This window comes from Hippopotamus amphibius, chromosome 9, assembly GCF_030028045.1.
Source record: "Hippopotamus amphibius kiboko isolate mHipAmp2 chromosome 9, mHipAmp2.hap2, whole genome shotgun sequence".
In the NCBI taxonomy this organism is placed as follows: Eukaryota; Metazoa; Chordata; class Mammalia; order Artiodactyla; family Hippopotamidae; genus Hippopotamus; species Hippopotamus amphibius.
Window position 1 is genome coordinate 75,417,727 of NC_080194.1, and position 19,807 is coordinate 75,437,533.

The 19,807-nt window shown below is 48.3% G+C and overlaps 1 protein-coding gene across 7 annotated transcripts; it reads right to left on the reverse strand.

Moving 5' to 3' along the window:
* Positions 1-4,446: 4,446 nt before the first annotated feature.
* On the reverse strand, positions 4,447-19,451 carry ACAD8 (acyl-CoA dehydrogenase family member 8). Of its 7 annotated transcripts, XM_057749677.1 has the most exons (13): positions 19,241-19,377; positions 18,909-18,963; positions 18,192-18,268; positions 15,173-15,273; positions 14,569-14,738; positions 13,847-13,956; positions 13,338-13,414; positions 12,878-13,015; positions 9,097-9,340; positions 8,913-9,010; positions 7,878-8,030; positions 7,271-7,373; positions 4,447-5,243 (listed from the first exon to the last, which is right to left on the reverse strand). In XM_057749677.1, the coding sequence occupies exons 4-13, from the start codon at positions 15,266-15,268 to the stop codon at positions 5,191-5,193; spliced, it is 1,242 nt and encodes a 413-aa protein (XP_057605660.1). In that variant the 5' UTR covers positions 15,269-15,273; positions 18,192-18,268; positions 18,909-18,963; positions 19,241-19,377; the 3' UTR covers positions 4,447-5,190. The 7 variants fall into 7 exon arrangements, with proteins under 7 accessions (XP_057605660.1, XP_057605661.1, XP_057605659.1 ...); XM_057749678.1 differs by lacking the exon at positions 18,192-18,268; XM_057749676.1 differs by lacking the exon at positions 18,909-18,963 and having other exon boundaries at positions 19,241-19,373.
* Between the last annotated feature and the right edge of the window lie 356 nt (positions 19,452-19,807).

Here is a 19,807-nt window from a genome sequence, read left to right on the forward strand (position 1 = left end):
CATTTTCTTAATTGTTTTGTTGTTTCTGCAGGTCCTTTTCTTCTCTTATGTTTCCCACTTAGAGAAGTTCCTTTAGCATTTGTTATAGGGCTGGTTTGGTGGTGTTGAATTCTCTTAGCTATTGCTTGTCTGTAAAGCTTTTGATCTCTCCATCGAATCTGAATGAGATCCTGGCTGGGTAGAGTATTCTTGGCTGTAGGTTATTCCCTTTCATCACTTGAAAAATATCATGCCACTCCCTTCTGGCTTGCAGAGTTTCTGCTGAGAAATCAGCTGTTACCCTTATGGGAGTTCCCTTGTATGTTATTTGTCATTTTTCCCTTGTTGCTTTTAATAACTTTTCTCTGTCTTTAATTTTTGTCAGTTTGACTAATATATGTCTTGGCGTATTTCTCCTTGGGTTTATCCTGCCTGGGACTCTCTGTGCTTCCTGGACTTGGGTAGCTATTTCCTTTCCCATGTTAGGGAAGTTTTCAACTAGAATCTCTTCCAATATCTTCTCAGGTCCTTTCTCTCTCTCTTCTCCTTCTGGGACCCCTATAATACGAATATTGGTGTGTTTCACATTGTCCCAGAGGTATCTTAGGCTGTCTTCAGTTCTTTTCATTCTTTTTTCCTTATTCTTTTCCACATCAGTGATTATCACCATTCTGTCTTCCAGGTCACTTATTCACCCTTCTGCCTCAGTTAATCTGCTATTGGTTCCTTCTAGTGTATTTTTCATTTCCGTTATTGTGTTGCATATCTCTGTTTGTTTGCTCTTTAATTCTTCTAGGTCTTTGGTAAACTTTTCCATCTTTGCATCCAGTCTTTTTTCAAAGTCGTGGATCATCTTCACCATCATTATTCTGAATTCTTTTTCTGTCAGGGTGCCTATCTCCTCTTCATTTAGTTGTTTTTCTGGGATTTTATCCTGTCGCTTCATCTGGTACAAAGTCCTCTGCTTTTTCATTTTCTCTATCTTTCTGTGGCTGTGGTTTTCAGTTCCACAAGACAAAATACTGCTGATACTGCTGTCTGCCCTCTTGTGGAGGAAGGTATCTAGGAGGCTGGTGTGTGCTTCCTGATGGGAGGGACTGATGGTGGGTAGGGCTGGGTGGGCAGAGCTCAGTAAGACTTTAATCCAATTTGGTGGGCAGAGCTCAGTAAAACTTTAATCTACTTGTCTGCCAATGGCTGGGGCTGTGTTCCCACCCTGGTGGTCGTTTGGCCTGAGGTGACCCAGCACTGGAGCTTACAGGCTCTTTGGTGGGGCTAATGGTGGACTCTGGGAGGGTTCATGCCAATGAGCACTTCCCAGAACCCCTGCTGCCAGTGCCCCTGTCTCCTTGGTGAGCCACAGCTGCCCCCCACCTCTGCAGGCAACCCTCCAACACCAGCAGGTAGGTCTGGTTCAGTCTCCTATGGGGTCACTGCTCCTTCCCCCTGGGTCCTGGTGAGCACACTTTTTTGTGTGCCCTCCAAGAGTGGAGTCTCTGTTTTCCCCAGTCCTGTGGAGGTCCTGCAATCAAATCCCGCTGGCTTTCAAATTCTGATTCTCTGGGGATTCCTCCTCCTGTTGCTGGACTCCCAGGTTGGGAAGCCTGACATGTGGCTCAGAACCCTCACTTTAGTGGGTGGACTTCTGCAGTATAACTGTTCTCCAGTTTGTGAGACACCCACCCAGCATTTATGGGATTTGATTTTAATGTGATTGCGCCCCTCCTACCATCTCATTGTGGCTTCTCCTTTGTCTCTGGATGTGGGGTGTCTTTTTTGGTGAGTTCCAGTGTCTTTCTGTCGATGATTGTTCAGCAGTTAGTTGTAATTCTGGTGCTCTTGCAAGAGGGAGTGAGTGCAAGTCCTCCTACTCTGCCATCTTAATCCTATCTCCTGTTCCCAGTCCTTTATGTGAATTCTTTCACTTGATTCACCAGCTTTCCTATGAGAGAGGAACTTTTATTCTCTCCAATTTACAGGAGGAAACAAGCAGTTGAAGAGATTTTGCTTTAAGCCACAGTTGGTGGCAAAGCTGGCAATCAAAGGGCAGGGGAGTCTGACCCTAGGGCCCAGGCTCACCCCAACAGCAGCACTGGTTTTCAACAAGGCTGTCCCGCAACTCAATTCCCATAGATTAACACAACAAACATCTCTTGGTGTCATCTCCTGGGTGTCTGTTCGTGTCAAGGACCCACCTGTGAAAACTAGGAGATAGTTTACAGGAAAGTGCTTTGGAGAAGTCCTGTTTTTAAGATAACTGTGAGCAGAGATGGTATTTCTGACTTATCAAGTCTGTAAAGGATAGAGACATTTTTAACAGGGACCAAAACCCTCTTCTGTTTAAACATCCATACAGTGGAGTGGTTAGACTTCCCCTCCCCTGTGACAGAGTCAGAGTGGAAGAGTTGGAGATGCAGCTGTGACTGAGGGCACCGAGTGCCTGGTTCAAGCCCCGACTGGTCCAGTGCTCTGTGCAGGCCTGGTCCTCGATGCCACACCCGGAGCAGCCTTCCAGCCTGTCAGGTCCGGCAGAGTTGGGCTGCACTGGTCATCTGTGTGTGTCCTGCACCCACCAGGCCACCTGACAGTGGATTTCCTCAGGACATGTCTGTTCTGCTTCTGCTGGTTTCATTTATGGACCAGCTGAATAGATGACATAGATGAGCTCCAAGTTCACTGTGTTCTTGTCACAGGGGCCAAATCCAGCTGGGAGGCTGAACTCTGACTAATAAATAACCAAAGGTGAAAGCACGTGTGTGTGTAATCCCAGTGGCTCATCAAGCTCTCAAGGGTACAGACAGTACCGCATCCACAAAACACGCACTCTGGCCTCGGGTCAGAACTGGGGGCTAGAAGCATCCCTAGGACCGGGAGGCCATCCAAGCCCCGTGGCGGCACCACACCCTCTCCTGCTACCTGCCAAGTTCAGGCTCACACAGCCTTGTTTGGATGGCTTCAAGAACCTACTGACTGGCATGACATTCCCCCACATAGGCATCCCAGAATGTTCCTCTCAATGGATTAATCTCATCACACCTTCCTCATTAAAAGCCTTCCACGGCTCTCCACTGCTTGCAAAATAAAATCCACACTTCGGCTTTTGTAATGCTGCACTAGATTCAACTTAACTCTTCCTTTCGTCCTGTGCCAACCCCACTGAAACAAAAGTGTAAACAGCTCCCACTCAAAGCCCGCACTTTTCTTGCTCCTGGTTCTTTCCTATCTGAAGCGAACTTTCTTGGTTATCTTTATTTTTTAAAAAATTTTTTATTTTTGGCTGCACTGGGTCTTCATTGCTGTGCATGGGCTTTCTCTAGTTGTGGCGATTGGGGACGACTCTTCGTTGGAGTGCACGGGCTTCTCATTGCAGTGGCTTCTCTTGTTGCAGAGCACAGGCTCTAGGTTTGTGGGCTTCAGTAGTTGTGGCACGCAGGCTCAGTAGTTGTGGCGCACGGGCTTAGTTGTTCCGAGGCATGTGGGATCTTCCTGGACCAGGGATCGAGCCTGTGTCCCCTGCATTGGCAGGTGGATTCTTAACCACTGCGCCACCAGGGAAGTCCCTCTTGGTTATCTTTAAATACCACACATCGTCACAAAAGCTTAATTTGAATTCCTACTTTCCCCATGAATTCCTTCCTACTTTAACACTTGTGCCAGATCATTCTCTCTTCCACTTCCCTTGCACTACAGCTACGGAGTCAGGCTTCTGAAGGCAGAAACTTATTTTCAGCCACACTGTCCTCCTGTACTACCCAGCAGACTGCCTTAGAGTTCGAGGTCAAAACAGAAAACACTTGCTGTAGCTAAGGGTGTATATATATTGGTCTCTCTAAACACTGCCTTGTAGTTAAAAAAAATACCTTGGGTATTTCTTTTATAGGGATGAAATAATGTAATTATCATTTATAACAGAGTTCTATAAAAAGTCTACATCTTTGGGTATTATTTCAAATCTACTTTCATAAATTATAAACTGTACCTAGTTTACAAAGCTATTAATAATTTAAGGAACTGGACTTCCCTGGTGGCACAGTGATTAAGAATCTGCCTGCCAATGCAGGGGACACAGGTTTGACCCCTGGTCCAGGAAGATCCCACATGCCACAGAGCAACTAAGCCCATGCACCACAACTACTGAGCCCACATGCTGCAACTATTGAAGCATAAGGGCCTAGCCGTGCTCTGCAAGAGAAGCCACCACAATGAAAAGCCCACGCACCACAACAAAGAGCCCCCGCTCACTGCAACTAAAGAAAGCCCGCCCACAGCAATTAGGACCTAATGCAGCTGATAAATAAATAAAATTAAAGGAACCTATTTTTAAAAGCTCAACTTGGTCAAGGAGAGATTTTTGTTTATTATCCCAAAATCTAGTTAAATGTTTAATTAAATATAATAAAATTAAAAACAATAGTTGTGATGGCTTAGTTAGAAAGATAAAATAAAAACCTGTAGACCTGAAAAAGGTACAGAGAGGGGTAAACTTTATTTATCAATGTAGTGATTAAAAACATTTAAAAAGAGAAACAAAAAAGAAAAAACCTCAAAAAAAATTTACTCAAAGCACGTATCAGGAAAGGTTACAGGAACTTTGGATACCATTCCCAGACCACACGCTTACAGAACAAGTATTCACAGTTCCTAATAATCTCAGCCCTCGACATTCAGGTAGCCCAGAAGTGCAGATACACCCTAAATTACAGCTTAGGAGAAGGGTTTCCAAACACTCATTTCATCTTGATTTACATTCAGAGGAGTCGCTACGAAGGAAGAACATCCCACAGAAACCTTCTGCATCTTTAGCTGAGGAACAAAGAACAGAAAAAGATAGGGAGACGCTTTCTCTCCATTTCTCCTTTCCTACACCTTTGCTTTACAGTCAGGAAAAACCCTCCACAGAAGTACCCAGATCCCCAGAGAAGGGATCTGGTGAGCCAGCAAAATGGAGACAAATCAAGACCCTGTGGATTCAGGAAAGGACAGTGGTTTGGTGGTCAGTGTCCACCGGTCACCCTCTGTGTCAGGAAAACAAGGCAGCACGTCCTCTTGCGACGTTCCAGTCAGGGCAGCTCCTGCCGTCCTCCAGCTGATGCTGTGAAGTTGCCCTGGACAAGCTCGGCCCTTCCAGCGTGTCCCAGAATCAGCTGTTAACAGCGCCACCCACATGGAACCACTCGACACTGATCCGCCCATCAGAGCCACGGCCCGGGGCTACCCCTGCAGCAGGCTTCTCGAGATCAGCATCCGCATCACTTCGTTGCTGCCTGCGAGAGGGAGAGGATGGAGGGGCTTAGGAGCAGCCCAGCCTGAGAGTCTGCAAAGCTCTGACCAGGCATGTAAAGTACAACGTTGCTTTTTACCTCAAAAGATATCGCAAAGTGAGGAAAAAAAATCTACTTTTAAAAAAACCTCTCCTGATGGTAAAAATGCTTTTATTAGGTAAAAAAACAAAACAGCAGAACATATAACAGTATATGTAGTATAATTCTATTTTGAAAAAATGTATCTGTAGGGGAGTGGGATGAATTGGGAGATTGGGACTGACATATACACACTACTAAATATAAAATAGACAACTAACGAGAACCTACTGTATAGCACAGGGATCTCTACTCAGTGTTCTGTGGTGACCTAAATGGGAAGGAAATCCAAAAAAGAGGGGACATGTGTATACATATAGCTGATTCACTTTACTGTACAGTGGAAACTAACTCAACATTGTAAAGCAACTATACTCCAATAAAAATTCAATGTATTTATAAAAAGCACAGAAAAAGTCCAAAAGAAGATATTTTTGGCCTTAAATATAAAAGGAGCCCAAAATATTAATTCTGATGTCAAAACATGAATGATCTTTTTTTTGAAGTTTTCCTATATTTTGTAAGTCTTCAACAAGACATATACCAACATCATTGGCAATCAGAAAACTGAATATTAAATGAACAGAAACCTTTTCCCTGAAAGGAGGGGGGGCCAGTTGCTTGCTTCATTTTTACATTCTTCTTAATGCAAAAAGAAATATGAACCACCATGAGGAACAAGTAATCACATACCTCAAGTAAAATCAAATCTGAAATTTCCTATTTATGCAATAACAAAGTCTGGGGTGAAACAAGTAAAAAGACCAGTGCCCACATTTTCCTACAAGTGGATGATTGTGTGGCCTGAAATAAGCATACCTGGCTTTTCTTATTTACTTTCACAGGGTTAAAAGACAGAGTCAGAAGGAAGGGACGTCTCCTGCACCCGCCAAGGCAGGAAAATAGCCGCTATGGCTATAGTCACAGAAGGAATGAGGCCGTGGGGTCTGGCCTGCGCATTAGCAACTGCGCTCGTAAATATGCTTTAGGAACAAGCTTTGCAGCAGAAAGCAGACACTGAAGCCTGTGATTTGGATGTGACACCCCGTGGTGGGTGGTCTCAGAGTGTGGCTCCCAGACAGGTAGCAGCAACCTCAGTGAACACTCGTTAGAGATGCAGATTTCCAGGCCCACCCACGACCCACAGAGTCAGAAGCTCTGTGCTCACAAACTCTCCTGGTGGTCCTGACGCTGGTCAGGTCTGAGAAGGACGCTTTGGAAGCCGCAGGGAGGTGGATGCAGGATGCATGTTCCTTCACTCAGAGTCACTTCGACAAGTCTTTGCCCCATCTGCCTTTGCTACAATGTAACAACCTCAGCTACTTACTAGCTGAACAACAGTCATATAATTTCAAGCCTTCCAAACCTGTGGAGAGCAGTGGAGAAGGCCATGCAGAGCCTGACTCCAGCAGCTTACACATCTCCTGCCCACAAGCCTGTGATCAGCAAGAAGATGCCCGTGTGTGATGATTTATCTACTGAAAACTCCATTAGCAATACCAATGGAGGCATTGTTAGACCATCTGACTGATGATCAGTGTGTAGAGGCTGCTGGTGATCAAACTGGCTCACATCTGCCCTATAGGTTACTGTGGTGAAGTCCTCGGACCCCTGAGGACCACGTATTTTACAACAGTAAAGAACAGCCACCGCTGCAGTTTTCAAAATGCTTTCTCAGATGCTACCTCAGTTTGCGCCGTCTCTAAAACTGACGAAGGAAAAGAGCAGGAGGGGAATGACTTGGTGACTCCTGTGGGGACAGAGCAGGGCTCCTGACCCCCAGGCCAGTGCCCTTTGGGGCACAGCAGGCCTCTCCAGAGGGGGGCAGGAGGAAAGAGGGAGGAGGAAGACAGGCAAAGCCTAGGCAGCACGGGGACAGATGGCTGGGGTGACCACTCCAAAAGCGAGAGAACCTCCTTGGCTACTTTTACCTTCGAGGATCTGATGGACCCTGGAGTCCCGCATGTACTGCTGGACCGCATAGTCCTTCAGGTAGCCGTAGCCCCCATGCATCTGCAGGGCCTGGTTGCAGATCTGCAGGGACACAGGGATTAGATAGCTCGGATTCCAGGAAGGCGCTGGGACAGGGGCTTCTCTCTCTATCCCAGCCCCGAGCCAACGATGCCAGCCAGGCCAGAGGGGCTCCGGTTCTGTGTGCCTGGGGAGAGGGTCAGTCCCCACCCATGAGGAATTCAGAGGCCTCTGCCCTTCCCGCCTGCTGTCTGCAGGGAGAGGCTGCCCCCCCCACCCCCCCCACTGGCTGGGGTTCTGGGAGGCCGCAGATGCAGCCTCACTGTGGAAACGGCTCTGCCCCTGACATTCAAACACAGCACAGAGCTGTGCTACGGACCTCCTTCCAAAGGTAGCTTCTCACCCAGCGCACAAGCAAACAACAGAGATGAAACACCATGTGCAGCAGCATGGAGCAGGTGAACGGCCTCTCCTGATTAACTGATGCCTTAAGCTGTATTCCAGGAGCAGACAGATGGCCCGCCACAACCCAGTCACCCAGGAGAGCCAGAGAGCATCACCACTCACTGCAAAGCATTCATCTGTAGCGAAGAGCTTGGCCATGGAGCACAGGGCCACTGCATCCTCCCGCTCCTCCTGCAGAGCCACAGCTGCACTGCGGATTATCAGCCGTGAGGCTACCAGCCTGACTGCCATGTCCGCCAGTTTGAACTGCAGGTACTGCAGCGAGAGCGGAGAAGGGGGCCAGACACACAGACAGGCTCAGCACCTCACCGGGGCCTGAGGGCCACTCCCAACCACGGGCCTCTTCTAAGGGGCCCTGGCTTCACAGAGAATGTGCCTCTTAAGTTCTGGGTCCACTCCACTCCCGGCACTTCAGTATCTCACCTCCTTAAGGAGATGCTCTCTGTCTCTCCCTTTGACCTACAACCAGCACAACACCCACAGCTCAACAAAGGTGCCTCTGCCCAGCACGCCCTGGCTCCCCACACCTCTGTACACTTCATGGCCGGTGGGCGGGGACCTGGCAGAGGTGGTGCCCAAGACCCCACCCCCAGCCCAGCAGCTGAGCCCACAGCCTCAGAGATCCTGGCAGCAGGGTCAAAGGGGTCAACTGTATGGTAATGGATGGAAATCAGACGATTGGCGGTGAGCTCACTGTAGTGCATACAGAAGTCAAATTATAATGTACACATAAAACTTATATGTTATAAACCAGCGTTACTTAAAAGAAAAAAGAAAAACTGGAACACAAACAAGCAAAAGAAAAAAAAGACAAATCATTCTAATCCCATCCCCCTGAAATACTTTTTGCATTTTCAGACGTATCTCTGAAAATGTTTTATTAATATTTATATTCATGTATTTTACTTTAGAAAAAGGGGGAGGCATACTCTTCTAAAGTGTCTTTTTTTTTTGGCAAGGTAACATATCACAAATCTTTCCATGACTATAAATAAAACCTACTATAAAATCATTGACAGAAATAGAGAACAAGTTCTGGCTGAAATGGGGGCAGAACCCACAAGAGACATCAGGGCCCCACTGTTCTGGAAAATGTCCTAGAGACGACAGCAAATGCAGGGACACTGGGGAAGGTACCTGATTACTGGCCAGGGGCTCTCCGAACTGCTTCCGGACCTTGAGGTGGTCTAGGGTGAGGACGATCGAAGCATGAGCAGCACCCAGAGAGCAGGAAGCTAGGAAGGACGGTACCAGCACATCCAGTGAGCCAGGCGACCGTGCTGCCCACCTGCCTCCGCTCCCGCCCATCCCGGGTCCTCACCAACATTGATCCTCCCTCCGTTCAGTCCTCTCATGGCAATGAGGAAGCCCTGGCCCTCATCCCCGATCCTGTTGGCCACAGGGACAGCACAGTCTTCAAAGATCACTGCGCGGGTCGGCTGTGAGTTCCACCCCACCTGGCAAAAATCAGGGGCTGTGCGGCTGCCCAGCAGTTCACCGCTCAGGGCAGCGTCTTCTGCCCACCAGGGCCTGTGATGCACAGGTTCCACTATCCCTTGAGAACTCAGAGGAAAAACAGAAAGGTCACACAAATATCTGTCAATTGCGACAGATTTTTCTCCTTCAGTCCAACATTTAAAACACATTAAGAACATCTACTTTCGGACGTCCACGCCACCAGACCAACCTGTCCCCAAACGTTTCTCACAGCTTCCTTCAGGACTGGGGCAGAATTCTCCTCCTTTGTGGTGTTTCCATGAGTATGTTATTTATAAAAAAAAAACACTGACAGTATAAAGATTACTCGGAGTATCTGTTCTTTTATAAGGACAGCATAAGGATAATTACGACCAGCAGCCACCCTGGCCTTTGGAGAGCGCAGTGTTCTCGCACCATGTCGCCGGAACGTCCTGCATTGGCCGTCAGCTGCACAGGCCTGGAGAGGCGTGGGCACCAGTGTACGGGAGCCAGTCCCACACACCTTCTCCCAACTTGGCTCACCCCGGTGGCCGGAAATCAGCCACAGTGGGAGTATTTAGACCACAGAAACTGGGAAACATTGTATACGAAGGGTTTCTTGGTTTCTGCTTTCCCCAGGGAGCTGGTTTAGCAGGACATCCCTGCTAGACATCCCTTCAGTCTCAAGCCTAGAGACAATCATTCACATCTACGATGCAGTCCACGTCCCACAGCTAACCAGCTGGTGGGTTACATGACTTCTCTGTGACTGTGGTGTCCCCGTGGAGGCAGCTGCACCAGGAGGCCAGTAGAGTCACTTTTTTCATGTAAAGTCTCATCCAGATGTTCCACAAACAGACTGTGACCCCCTTCACCTCCCCCTCCAGGGGCCCCCAGGCTTCAGACAATGCTGGGGCTTAGTGAGGCAGATCCTGACGAGTGCAAGGCCAGACAAAGCCCTCCCCTCCCCAGGTCCCTAACAGGTGAGAGCCCCATCGCCCCCATTCAGGGCTCCCTGCAGTGGGAAGAGGTGCTTCGTCCACAGTCTTTCATTCAAGGTCTTTCTTCCAACACTCACTCAGTCCTTCTCTTCTGTCCGTCACCCTGTTACTTGGGGTGTAAATACTCCCCCTGGGGCTGGTTTCTGGCTGCTGGGGTGATGTCACCAGTGTCTGTGAACTGGTCTACAAACTGTGTCGCTAGGCTTTTTAAACCATATTTTTGCTTCTTCTGCTTCCTCCCCGGGAACATGCCCCATCCCCAACTTCTATCAAAGTTAAGCTTCAGTCGAACCTCCTGAGGCCCCTCCCAGTCACCTGAGCCAGCACTGACCTCACTGTCTTTCCGGCCCCCAAATCTGAAACCTTCCCACACTGGCCTGTGTGGTGTCCCTGTGAACGTACCTCCCATCCAGAACATACACACCTGGAACAGGGCAGAAGGGCAGACCTTAACATCCAATCGTAAGAGAACCACATACAAACAGCTGCTACCTCCTAGCCCCTTCTTATGAAAACATCTCCCCTCTCCCCAAGGCAGAGAACCCCGCTCCTCACGCCCCCGAGCCCCTGGGAAGCTGCAGCCAGAAAGAACAGAAGACTCCCTGCTCTTCCGGCAGCCCTGCCGGCCCAGAACCAGGGGAGCCCTGTCCCGTCCGTCTGTCTTTCCTTCCAGACTGCCTTCCCGCTGCCTTCCAAGAGTCCTCATCGACACCCCTCCCTCGAAAAAAACACATTCTTCTGTACAAAACCTTTTAACAATTAAACCCAAGATAAAGCAATTCCTCACCACTTTCCCATAAGGCCAACGCAAAACTGGTTGTTTCAAGCTCTTAGCTACAAAATGTGCTTAATACATCAAATCAAAGCACATGCTTGCAGGACGGACGGTCGTGGGGCGGGAGAAAAAGGCCAGCTGCTCAGGCCACCAGAGCAGCCAAATCAACCTTGGGGATCGGTGGGTGACCCCTCACCGGGCCTGGGGCCTGCACGGCCCTGTCTGCCTCTCCGACTTCATCCCACACCGTTCCCTTTGCTTACGATCCTCCTTCTGGCTTCTTCAAACAGGCTCATCCTAGCCCCACCTCAGGCCTTCTGTGCCACTGCCATCTCTGCCCAGAACCCGCCTCACAGCGAGCTCATGGCTGCATCCTCCTGACACTGCAGATCTCATGTCAAATTACAGCTCGCCTTCAGAGCTGTTCTGTCCTACCTTAATAAGCTCTCCTCCGTCCGCGTCACACCCTCCTCCCTTGCACTGATGGAAGGCATCCTGTTTATTCCTGCACCTTCCCTCTGTCCCGCAGCTAACAGGCCCAATTCTACAAGATGAGGCACGTCCGTGTGCTCACTGCTCTGTCCCATTACTTGGCACAGTGGATACCTGCTAGCTGTTCAGTGAATGAGACGTCCTTCCAACTTTCCCATATAAGATTAAGCAAAACTAATAATTAAGAAGAAAGCAAACAAAAAAAAAATAGGGATAAAATATATATGCTTAAAAGTGAGGGGAGACAGAAAGTAAGAAAAAAGAGACACGTTTTGCTTATGGAATTTATTTATAATTTTTCTCCAAGCCCTTGTTTGCTTTGGTATGCTATCAACAGATACCAGAAATACTGATGTGTTGAAACGATCATCACTATGTAAGTACAAACACTGGAATCAGTATAACTTGGTCCTGTAAAATTATGTGTCAGACTCCATGTCAGTCTGCCTTATAACCCCAGACATTCTTAGGAGTAATAAGTCTTATAGCTACCTACCTCATACACCACATGTACGCAGCTTACAAAGCTTATAAAGAAAGGTAAGTTGATGTCTTATAATCCCAGACAAGCTGTGGTGACTCTTGTACCCTAAGAGCGAGTGTAAGGCTTTGCATAGTCAGTGTCTAGCAGGTCCTGCTCTGCTGTACGAGAGAAGAGGCACTGAACTCCTACCAGCTACAAAGGATCAGGCAGGTCATAAGGGATGTACAGGAATGTGGGGAGCCAGAAGAGGAGAAGTAAATTAGGGGCCATCTCATTACTGACTTCTCTCCAAAAGCTCCAACTCTAACAGTACCTGCTGGAAGTGGAGGCCTGTCACCTGGCCTGGCCAACCTGACTGGATCCTACCCTCATCACCAGTTACAGCTACATAACCACAGGTCTACTGTTCATGGCCTGGCTATGGGACTTCTTAATCTTAGAAATGTCTTCTTGAAGCCTATGGAAACATTCTTCCTCTTCCATTACTACAAGACCCACAATCACCTCCAGTGAATTTCATTGTATTTTTATTTAAAGAAAAAAAGTGGCCCACAATCTTTTCATTCCTGAGACCTCTGGTATTCCATAAGCATTTCCTCCTGGGTAACAAGAGGGCACCAGGATAAGAAGGTATATAAGAAGTATAGGCCAAAAGTGGCCGCAGGAGAGATGACGGAGAAATCCCTCCCACTGACGGGAAGTACTGGCAAGCACTGCCACGTCACCAGCAGCCCAGTGCGCTCTGACAACACCATTTCCCTTTATACGCTGCTGTCGAAACCCTCCAAGGCCAGTGAGCCAGTGTGGAACCCGTTTCCCAGAACGGCGCAGAGGCTGGGCTGGCAGAAGCAGGAGGCTCACAAACTGACTCTTGCTGTCCAATTGCACTCACCTTCTTCTCCTTCTTGCCAAAGCTGAGGCCAGGGGTCCCCTTCTCAACAACTATGCACGAGATGCCTCTGGGGCCTGGTCCTCCTGTTCGGCACATGACCACGTAGATGTCTGCTTCACCTCCACCACTGATGAAGGCCTGTGGGGTTGAAGAGGGGAAAACAACTGGGGTGCCCCGACCATGGGATAGTGAGAGGTACAGCGGCACAGAGAAACCAAGGAGGGTGACAAAGAGCCTGCACGAGGGGCTGTAAGAAGGACACAAGTGAATGGAACTAACTGGACTCAGATCAGAAGAGAAACAGTGAGGGTGAACACGGTAAGTCGGTCTGTGGTTCTCTCCCCGCATGTAATGTCCCACCGGGAATGTTCACTCGCCGATGCGGGGTCCAGACCATGGGGACAGGAAGGGAAACAGCCTCCAAGCCGCCCTGGGAGGACTGAAGGAGGGATGCTCGTACCTTGGAGCCATTGAGGACGTAATGATCGCCTTGTTGCTTAGCAGAGGTCAAGAGGGAGGCGGCATCGCTCCCACTCCCTAAGGCGGGAACGGAAGGGAAGCGGGGAGATGGCGGACAGCTGGGGAAGGTGATGGAGCCCCAGCAAGGCTCCACCTCCTAAGAAATCTTCCCTTATAACAAATACCTCAGTTTGATACTTTAAAAATCCGAACAGCTGAGAAGCTTGCTATACTTGTGAAAACTGCATATGGCAATCAGATCATTTTCCATCTCCCATCACGCTAGCATGCAGGGGGCCTCCCACAAGGAGGTTCTGGTCTCCTGCCTGGAAAGACTGTGCCCTAAAGAGCCCTTAGCCTTGTGACATCAGGTCACGGCAATCGGGCACTTGAGATCAAACTTCTTGTTCAACAATGGTTACATGTGCCCACGGGGTGAGAAGACCCACCCTGTGATCTCCCGTGAATCACACCGCTTGCTACACTTAGTGTGCAGCATGGCAAACCCACCTGGTTCAGTGAGGCAGTAGGAAGCAAACTTCTCCATGGTACAGAGTGGTGGGCAAAACCTGTGCCTCTGTTCCTCATTTCCAAAGGTGTCAATCATCCAGGCACACATGCTGACAGGTACACCAAGAAGAGACATCGACAGAGATAAAGACAGAAAAGAAAAGGAAATTTGAGGGGGGAGGGGATGGGGAAAGAGAATAAAGGCAGTAAAGTAGAGTGAAGCAGAAGAGAGTGGGAAGGGGAAAGTCACAATTGAGAAGACTCAACTTTAAAGCAAAAGCCTGGATTAAGGTATTCCCAGAACACATACTACCCAGATGTACCCAGGGCCAAGGTATTTCTCACCTGGATGCTGTTCATACTATTTCTAGTTAGGTTAACTGAGCTCCCTAAAAATCAAGGAGTCAAATGTACTTTCCCAAATTAGTGGAGGCTTCATCTTTGGGTTGAGGAAAAGGAAAAAGCCCCGACCACACTACTGGAAACCTCTGTTTGGTACCAGGTCAATCTGGAATTTAGGAGAAGGCCACCATTCTCTAAGCAACATACAAGATGACAGATTCAAGTTCAACAGGGAACAGCAGACCTAGTGTGAACTTTTTACCAGTCTAGTCCTTCAAGGACAGTTGACCTGAAAAGAGATACCTTCTCCCTGTTTCTATGAGATGTCTCCGTCAATGAGCATGCGCACGTCACTGTGCTGCCCAAGCCTGGCCACTCACTTGTGGATGCTGATGTAGGCTGTGGTACTGGTACAGCCTGTGGCCAGGGCTTCAAAGATGACAGAGGTATCGAGCCGTGACAGTCCGGACCCTCCTACATCTGTTCGTACGTAAATCCCCCCAAAGCCCAGCTGGGCTGCCTTCCGCAACACGTCCACTGGGAACAGCTCCTACGTAGCGAGAGAGCAGGGTCATCAGTAAGTGACTCACAGATGGCCTTTTCTTTAGAGGGCACAAGGAGGGGTCAAGACATTTGCACTTGGGAGAGGGTAGGGAGTCTCTTCATTTAATATGCCTTTTGTCATCTATAGAGTGGAACCAGTTAAAATGCATTCTGTAAGGACTGGTTTCTGGCATTAAAGTTTCTTTTTATTATCAATAGAACTGCCCTGGTTTTAAGGGTGCCCAAATCTTTGTACAATTAAAAAAAGTGGTATCCACACGATGAGGAATATGCTTTCCAGGAAAGGAATCACACCACTACTGGAATGTGCACTTGCTGTGAGAGTTTTAAGTGGAGAATAAATACTGAACAATCTGGATCATAAGGAGGAGATAAGGGTCACTGCACGAGGCATCTGTGGGAACACCCAGCGTCCCGCACCTTCTGGTCCCACTCGGCCATGTTTGGCGCCATCTCCTGGGCAGCAAAGTTGAAGGCCACTTTCTGGAACTCTTTCTGCTCTTCGTTGAGTCCCATGGAAGCTGTGGGCAAGGTGGCATCTACTCAAACCAGGACAGGGGTCAGGGACGAGTACCACAAACAAGAAGCACCACGAGGCCCAGACGAAGGTGGACCTGCGACAGCACTCCCATACGGCACACCACCGTCAGCGCCTTGACGGAGCATCACCTCTTCCTTCCTTCTTCATTCCCAAATAGACTGGCTGTCTCCGTTCACCTTGTCACTTACCCTTTCAATACTCATCTTTATCTCTTCCTCCTCATAGATCCACATTGAAAGAATAATAAACACACACTGACCCTCAAATTACGATAAACATTTTTTTCCTTTAGGATGTCCTACCTTTCTGTATTGGAATCTGTGCGTATGTCTACCTACTACAACACATTAATTTTAGAAGATCAGTCAGGAAAGGAAGATATGTGGACTTTGGCTTACTTTCCAAATTAAGGAAAAGATCCCATAACAAAGTTGTGCATTTGATAGTCACTGATAACACTGATAATGAGTCTTCCAGTGTTGAAAACATGGCTAAGGCCTTCTTAAATCTGTCTTTACCTAACAGATTGAGGATTTCTAGAATATTTTCTTTCCTAACTATTGATGCTGTGACTTTGGGTAACTCCTTCATGTCCAGGTCCAAGCTACTTAAAACCTACGGAAAGGAACTGACTGAGGTTCATCAGGCAGGCAGTGGAGCTTCATCAGGACAAGTTTCTCTAGAACCTTAAACATTCTGTAAAAGACTATACTATTCCAGTATTTCATCATGCGTGATTCTCTTTAGGAGAAAGAGATCTGCATCAGCTTATGTGAAATAGTGACCACTCAATTCAGTGTCATTACTTTACAACTTTTCTTTAAATAGCCAGTTCTGTGAATGACATGAACACTATTTACTTTCCATGTTTTTTTTTTTTCTCCAAACACTGTGCAGAATGAGATAGGACTCAAATGGAAAGCAGAGCGACAGGCCAACTTGGGGCCCTGAAATATTTTTCCTGTTTTGCAAGGTGATAGACTTTCAGCTAGAGGCAGGGCAGAAGAAGCTAAAGGAAAGAACCTAAGCAAAGCACCTGTGAAAAACCACTACCTTTTGGGGACAGTGTAGAGAATTTAGAAGAGAAAGGACCACAAACCCTGGAGCTACACCACAGAAGGATCAGCAACCTGCACATGGTGAATCAGACTTACACTGCTCATATTTATTTCTCTTTTGTGTGTTTAGTACTGCCGTTTTGAAAGGACCACCTGCCTTAGATGTGCTAAGAAGAAATAAAGGAGTGTCTGCCTACAGTTGGAGGCGCAGTGGTGGCTGTGAAAATGTCAGGGGGAAAGAGGAAATGCTGGGCTCTGCACTACTTTCTAAGGTTTCACCCTTCAGTGTTAAAAATTTGGTCCTGGGTGATACTAAAGAGCACCAGAGTCACACCTGACCATGACTCCCTTCGGTGCCCGACTGCCCTGCCTGGCCCTTCCCACAGAGAACAAGGACAGGCAGCAGCGTGGGTGTCTCTGGGGCAGACACGGGCCTCAGGAATGGCTGCCATGTGAGCCAGGAGAAAGCTGTCTGTATCACAACCCTTGCTAAAATGAGAAACTCAGAAATGAAGAGTTGTGAGGATTAAAGATGACGCTACCTTGAGAAGTTCAAAGCAGAAAACTATGTTGGGTGTTGCTCTCAGAAATATGGTTAGGGATAAAAAATTCATAGTTCCCTGCCTGGAAGTCAGGTCATTTTCCATTCACAAAAGAATACTGACTGAATGTCTACCATGGAGCAGTGCTGGGGTGTCAGATGAAAATGGTTCATTCACCCAAAGGATGACATAAGTGGTAAAGAAAGCAAACATCTGACTGTATACAGGCTACAGAATTTTAGTCCCTGGGAGAGCTCAATGAATGTCTACAGATATCATTATCAGTATTTGACAGAGTAAAACAAGTAGTTCAAGTTATAAAATGTTTAAGAACTAGATTGGAATTGCATCCAAAGTAAATAACAGGGAACCAGTGTACACAAATCAGATGTACAGGTACACCTTAGAGAAGGAAAAGCTCTACTGTATAGCAATTCAAGGGTAAGCAAGAGGCCAAAATGCTAAATACAAGAATATTTGAATGCATCCAAAGTCCAAACCTAACCAGAGACTCAACAGTTCTATCTGAGAATCTTGGTGCTCAAGGAATGTTCGGGAAGCTGCAGCAAATTGCAATGAGTGCACAATGGACAAGGAGCCAGGTGTTCAAGCTCTGGGTCTGCAACTATTAATTATACAACTTTCAGGAAGTCAGGCCTCCTGACTCCTCTCTCAGCCTCAGGTAGCCCATTGTAAAACGAGGGGGCTGCACTAGACACTGAGCAAGTTTCCTCATCTTTAAAACGATATATAAGATATAATGAAAATTATAACGCTCTTAAGAATTACTTTTCACATTAAAACATGCCATGAAACAATGAGAAATATTTGTTGATCACTTCCATCAACTTGATATTCTAATATGTATAACGATACACTGAAAGGACACTTTTCTTTCATCTTGCTAATTAAAAAAGGATTTCTTTTTAACAGGTGAAAAAGCACCATATTGGTTGAAGTTACACCACTAGCCACCAGAAATACTCATATTTAACCTATTGGTTGCCAATCACCAAGGGTGACCTTGCTTACCAAATTCTAAGTGCTAGGATAGGGTGGCACCTGTGAATGTGCTTTAGGACATTGAGAAGAAAACTGTCCTATACTTTAGCATTCTTTACAGCTCTGGATGTCAAGCTAAGGCACTCAGAAGCTACTCTGCTGTTTTCAAAGCGTCATTTATTTAAAATTTTTAAAAAGACAGACTTCAAAATAAAAAAGTGGTTAGGCACTTGACAGCATCACAAAATGTCTGGTTACCCACTAGGCGGCCTAGGTCCCCCAACTCCGTTACTCACATTGAAATTATTCTGGGGCCAGGAGACATTCAGGTCTGTAAGCTCTGGTAGTTTCCCATTTGCAACAAGTTATTTTTCTGCAGAAATTTCAACAGTTGAAGTGTGATAAATGGAATATTTATAAATGGAATATTTCCTGCCATATCAATAAACAAAGGATGTCACAGTCATGAAGGATTACAGCCCTGGATGAAAAGAACAGCTGCCATCAGACTGCAGCTACTCCCTGTGGTGAGCCCTGAGGAAACCCAGGAAGTGTCAGGATACTGGGCCCAGATAGCAGAGGTGCATATTTAAGGAATGATTTCGGTTCCTTTAACTTTCTTTCACCTTCCCATACATAGAACAACACTAAATCCCTTAACTTAAGATATCTGGTTTCCTTCAATTAACAATAATCTTTTGACCTTCCTGACTACCTGTCCTTTGTTGTAAAACTGGTGAATATCCTGGCTCCTCCTCTTGCCTCCTGGGTGCAGGAGCAGTTTCTTAGAGCTACCCGAGATGCTGCCTCCCAGGCTGCAGTCCTTATTTTGCCCCAAATAAAACTTAACTCCTAACTCTCACATTGTGCATATGTTTATTTTTTTAAGGAAAATAAGTGTTTTATAGCTTATAGGTGTTGTATAATTCATATATGTGAGCAAATCTTGTATCACAGGACCTTTGTTCACCAATCACAACCTGCACCGGGCCTTTCAGGTTCTTACTACCTACCGTTTTGATTTTAAAAAACAAAGTCACGAGTCTCCCCAGCAAAGCCCGTCCTTACCTGAAAACAGATCGATAAACAACGTAGCTCCGAGTTACGACAGTAAAGGTTAACCCCTCGTGACCGCCCACATAACGCAAAGCACATTAAGCGGTCCGTACAAGGACGGACCAGCATCGGCCACCGGGCCCAGGCTGAGCCGCCGAGGGTCCCCCGCCCCGCCTGCCCCCAGGGTCACGCCGCATCTGGGCTGGGGCGGCCGGCCAGGCAGACGCGGGGACTGAGGGCGGCCGGACAGGCCAGGTGGACCGATCCCTACCACCGGGGCGAGTCTTACGGTCGATGCAGGAGACCACGCCCCGCCGGCCGCTCTCGGCGGGGCCCCGGAGCCCGCCGCGCAGGCCGCACAGCCGCGCCCCGACTCGCCGGCAGCCTTCCCGCAACATATCCACCTCCAGCTCCGCTCCGTTCCACTCCGGCGCAGGTCTGAGCGCGGGTGACCCTGGCCGGCCGGCCAGCCACAGGGGCCGCGCCGCACTGCACACTGGGAGCTGTAGTGCGCGCCGCGGCCCCGCCTGCGGACTTGGGGCGCTTGCGCGAGGAGCCGGGACTACAGCTCCCAGAGGCCCCCGGGGCCTCTGGGCGCGCGCCAAGACTAGACAGCGCCGCCGGGACGGTGCGCGGGGCCCTGCGCGTCACGCCGGGAGGTGGGCTGGGGTCGCGGTGCGGAGGCGCTGGGGCGCGCAGCGGCACTCTGTGCGAGGCGGAGATACGGCCGTGGGTAACGCGGAAGGATTCCGCAGGCGCTTTCGGCGACGGCGGGAACCTCGCTCCTCAGCGCTCGGCGACACCATGCCGCGAGCCCGGAAGAGGCCGGCGGGGGCCGCGGGGCCCGCGGGGCCAG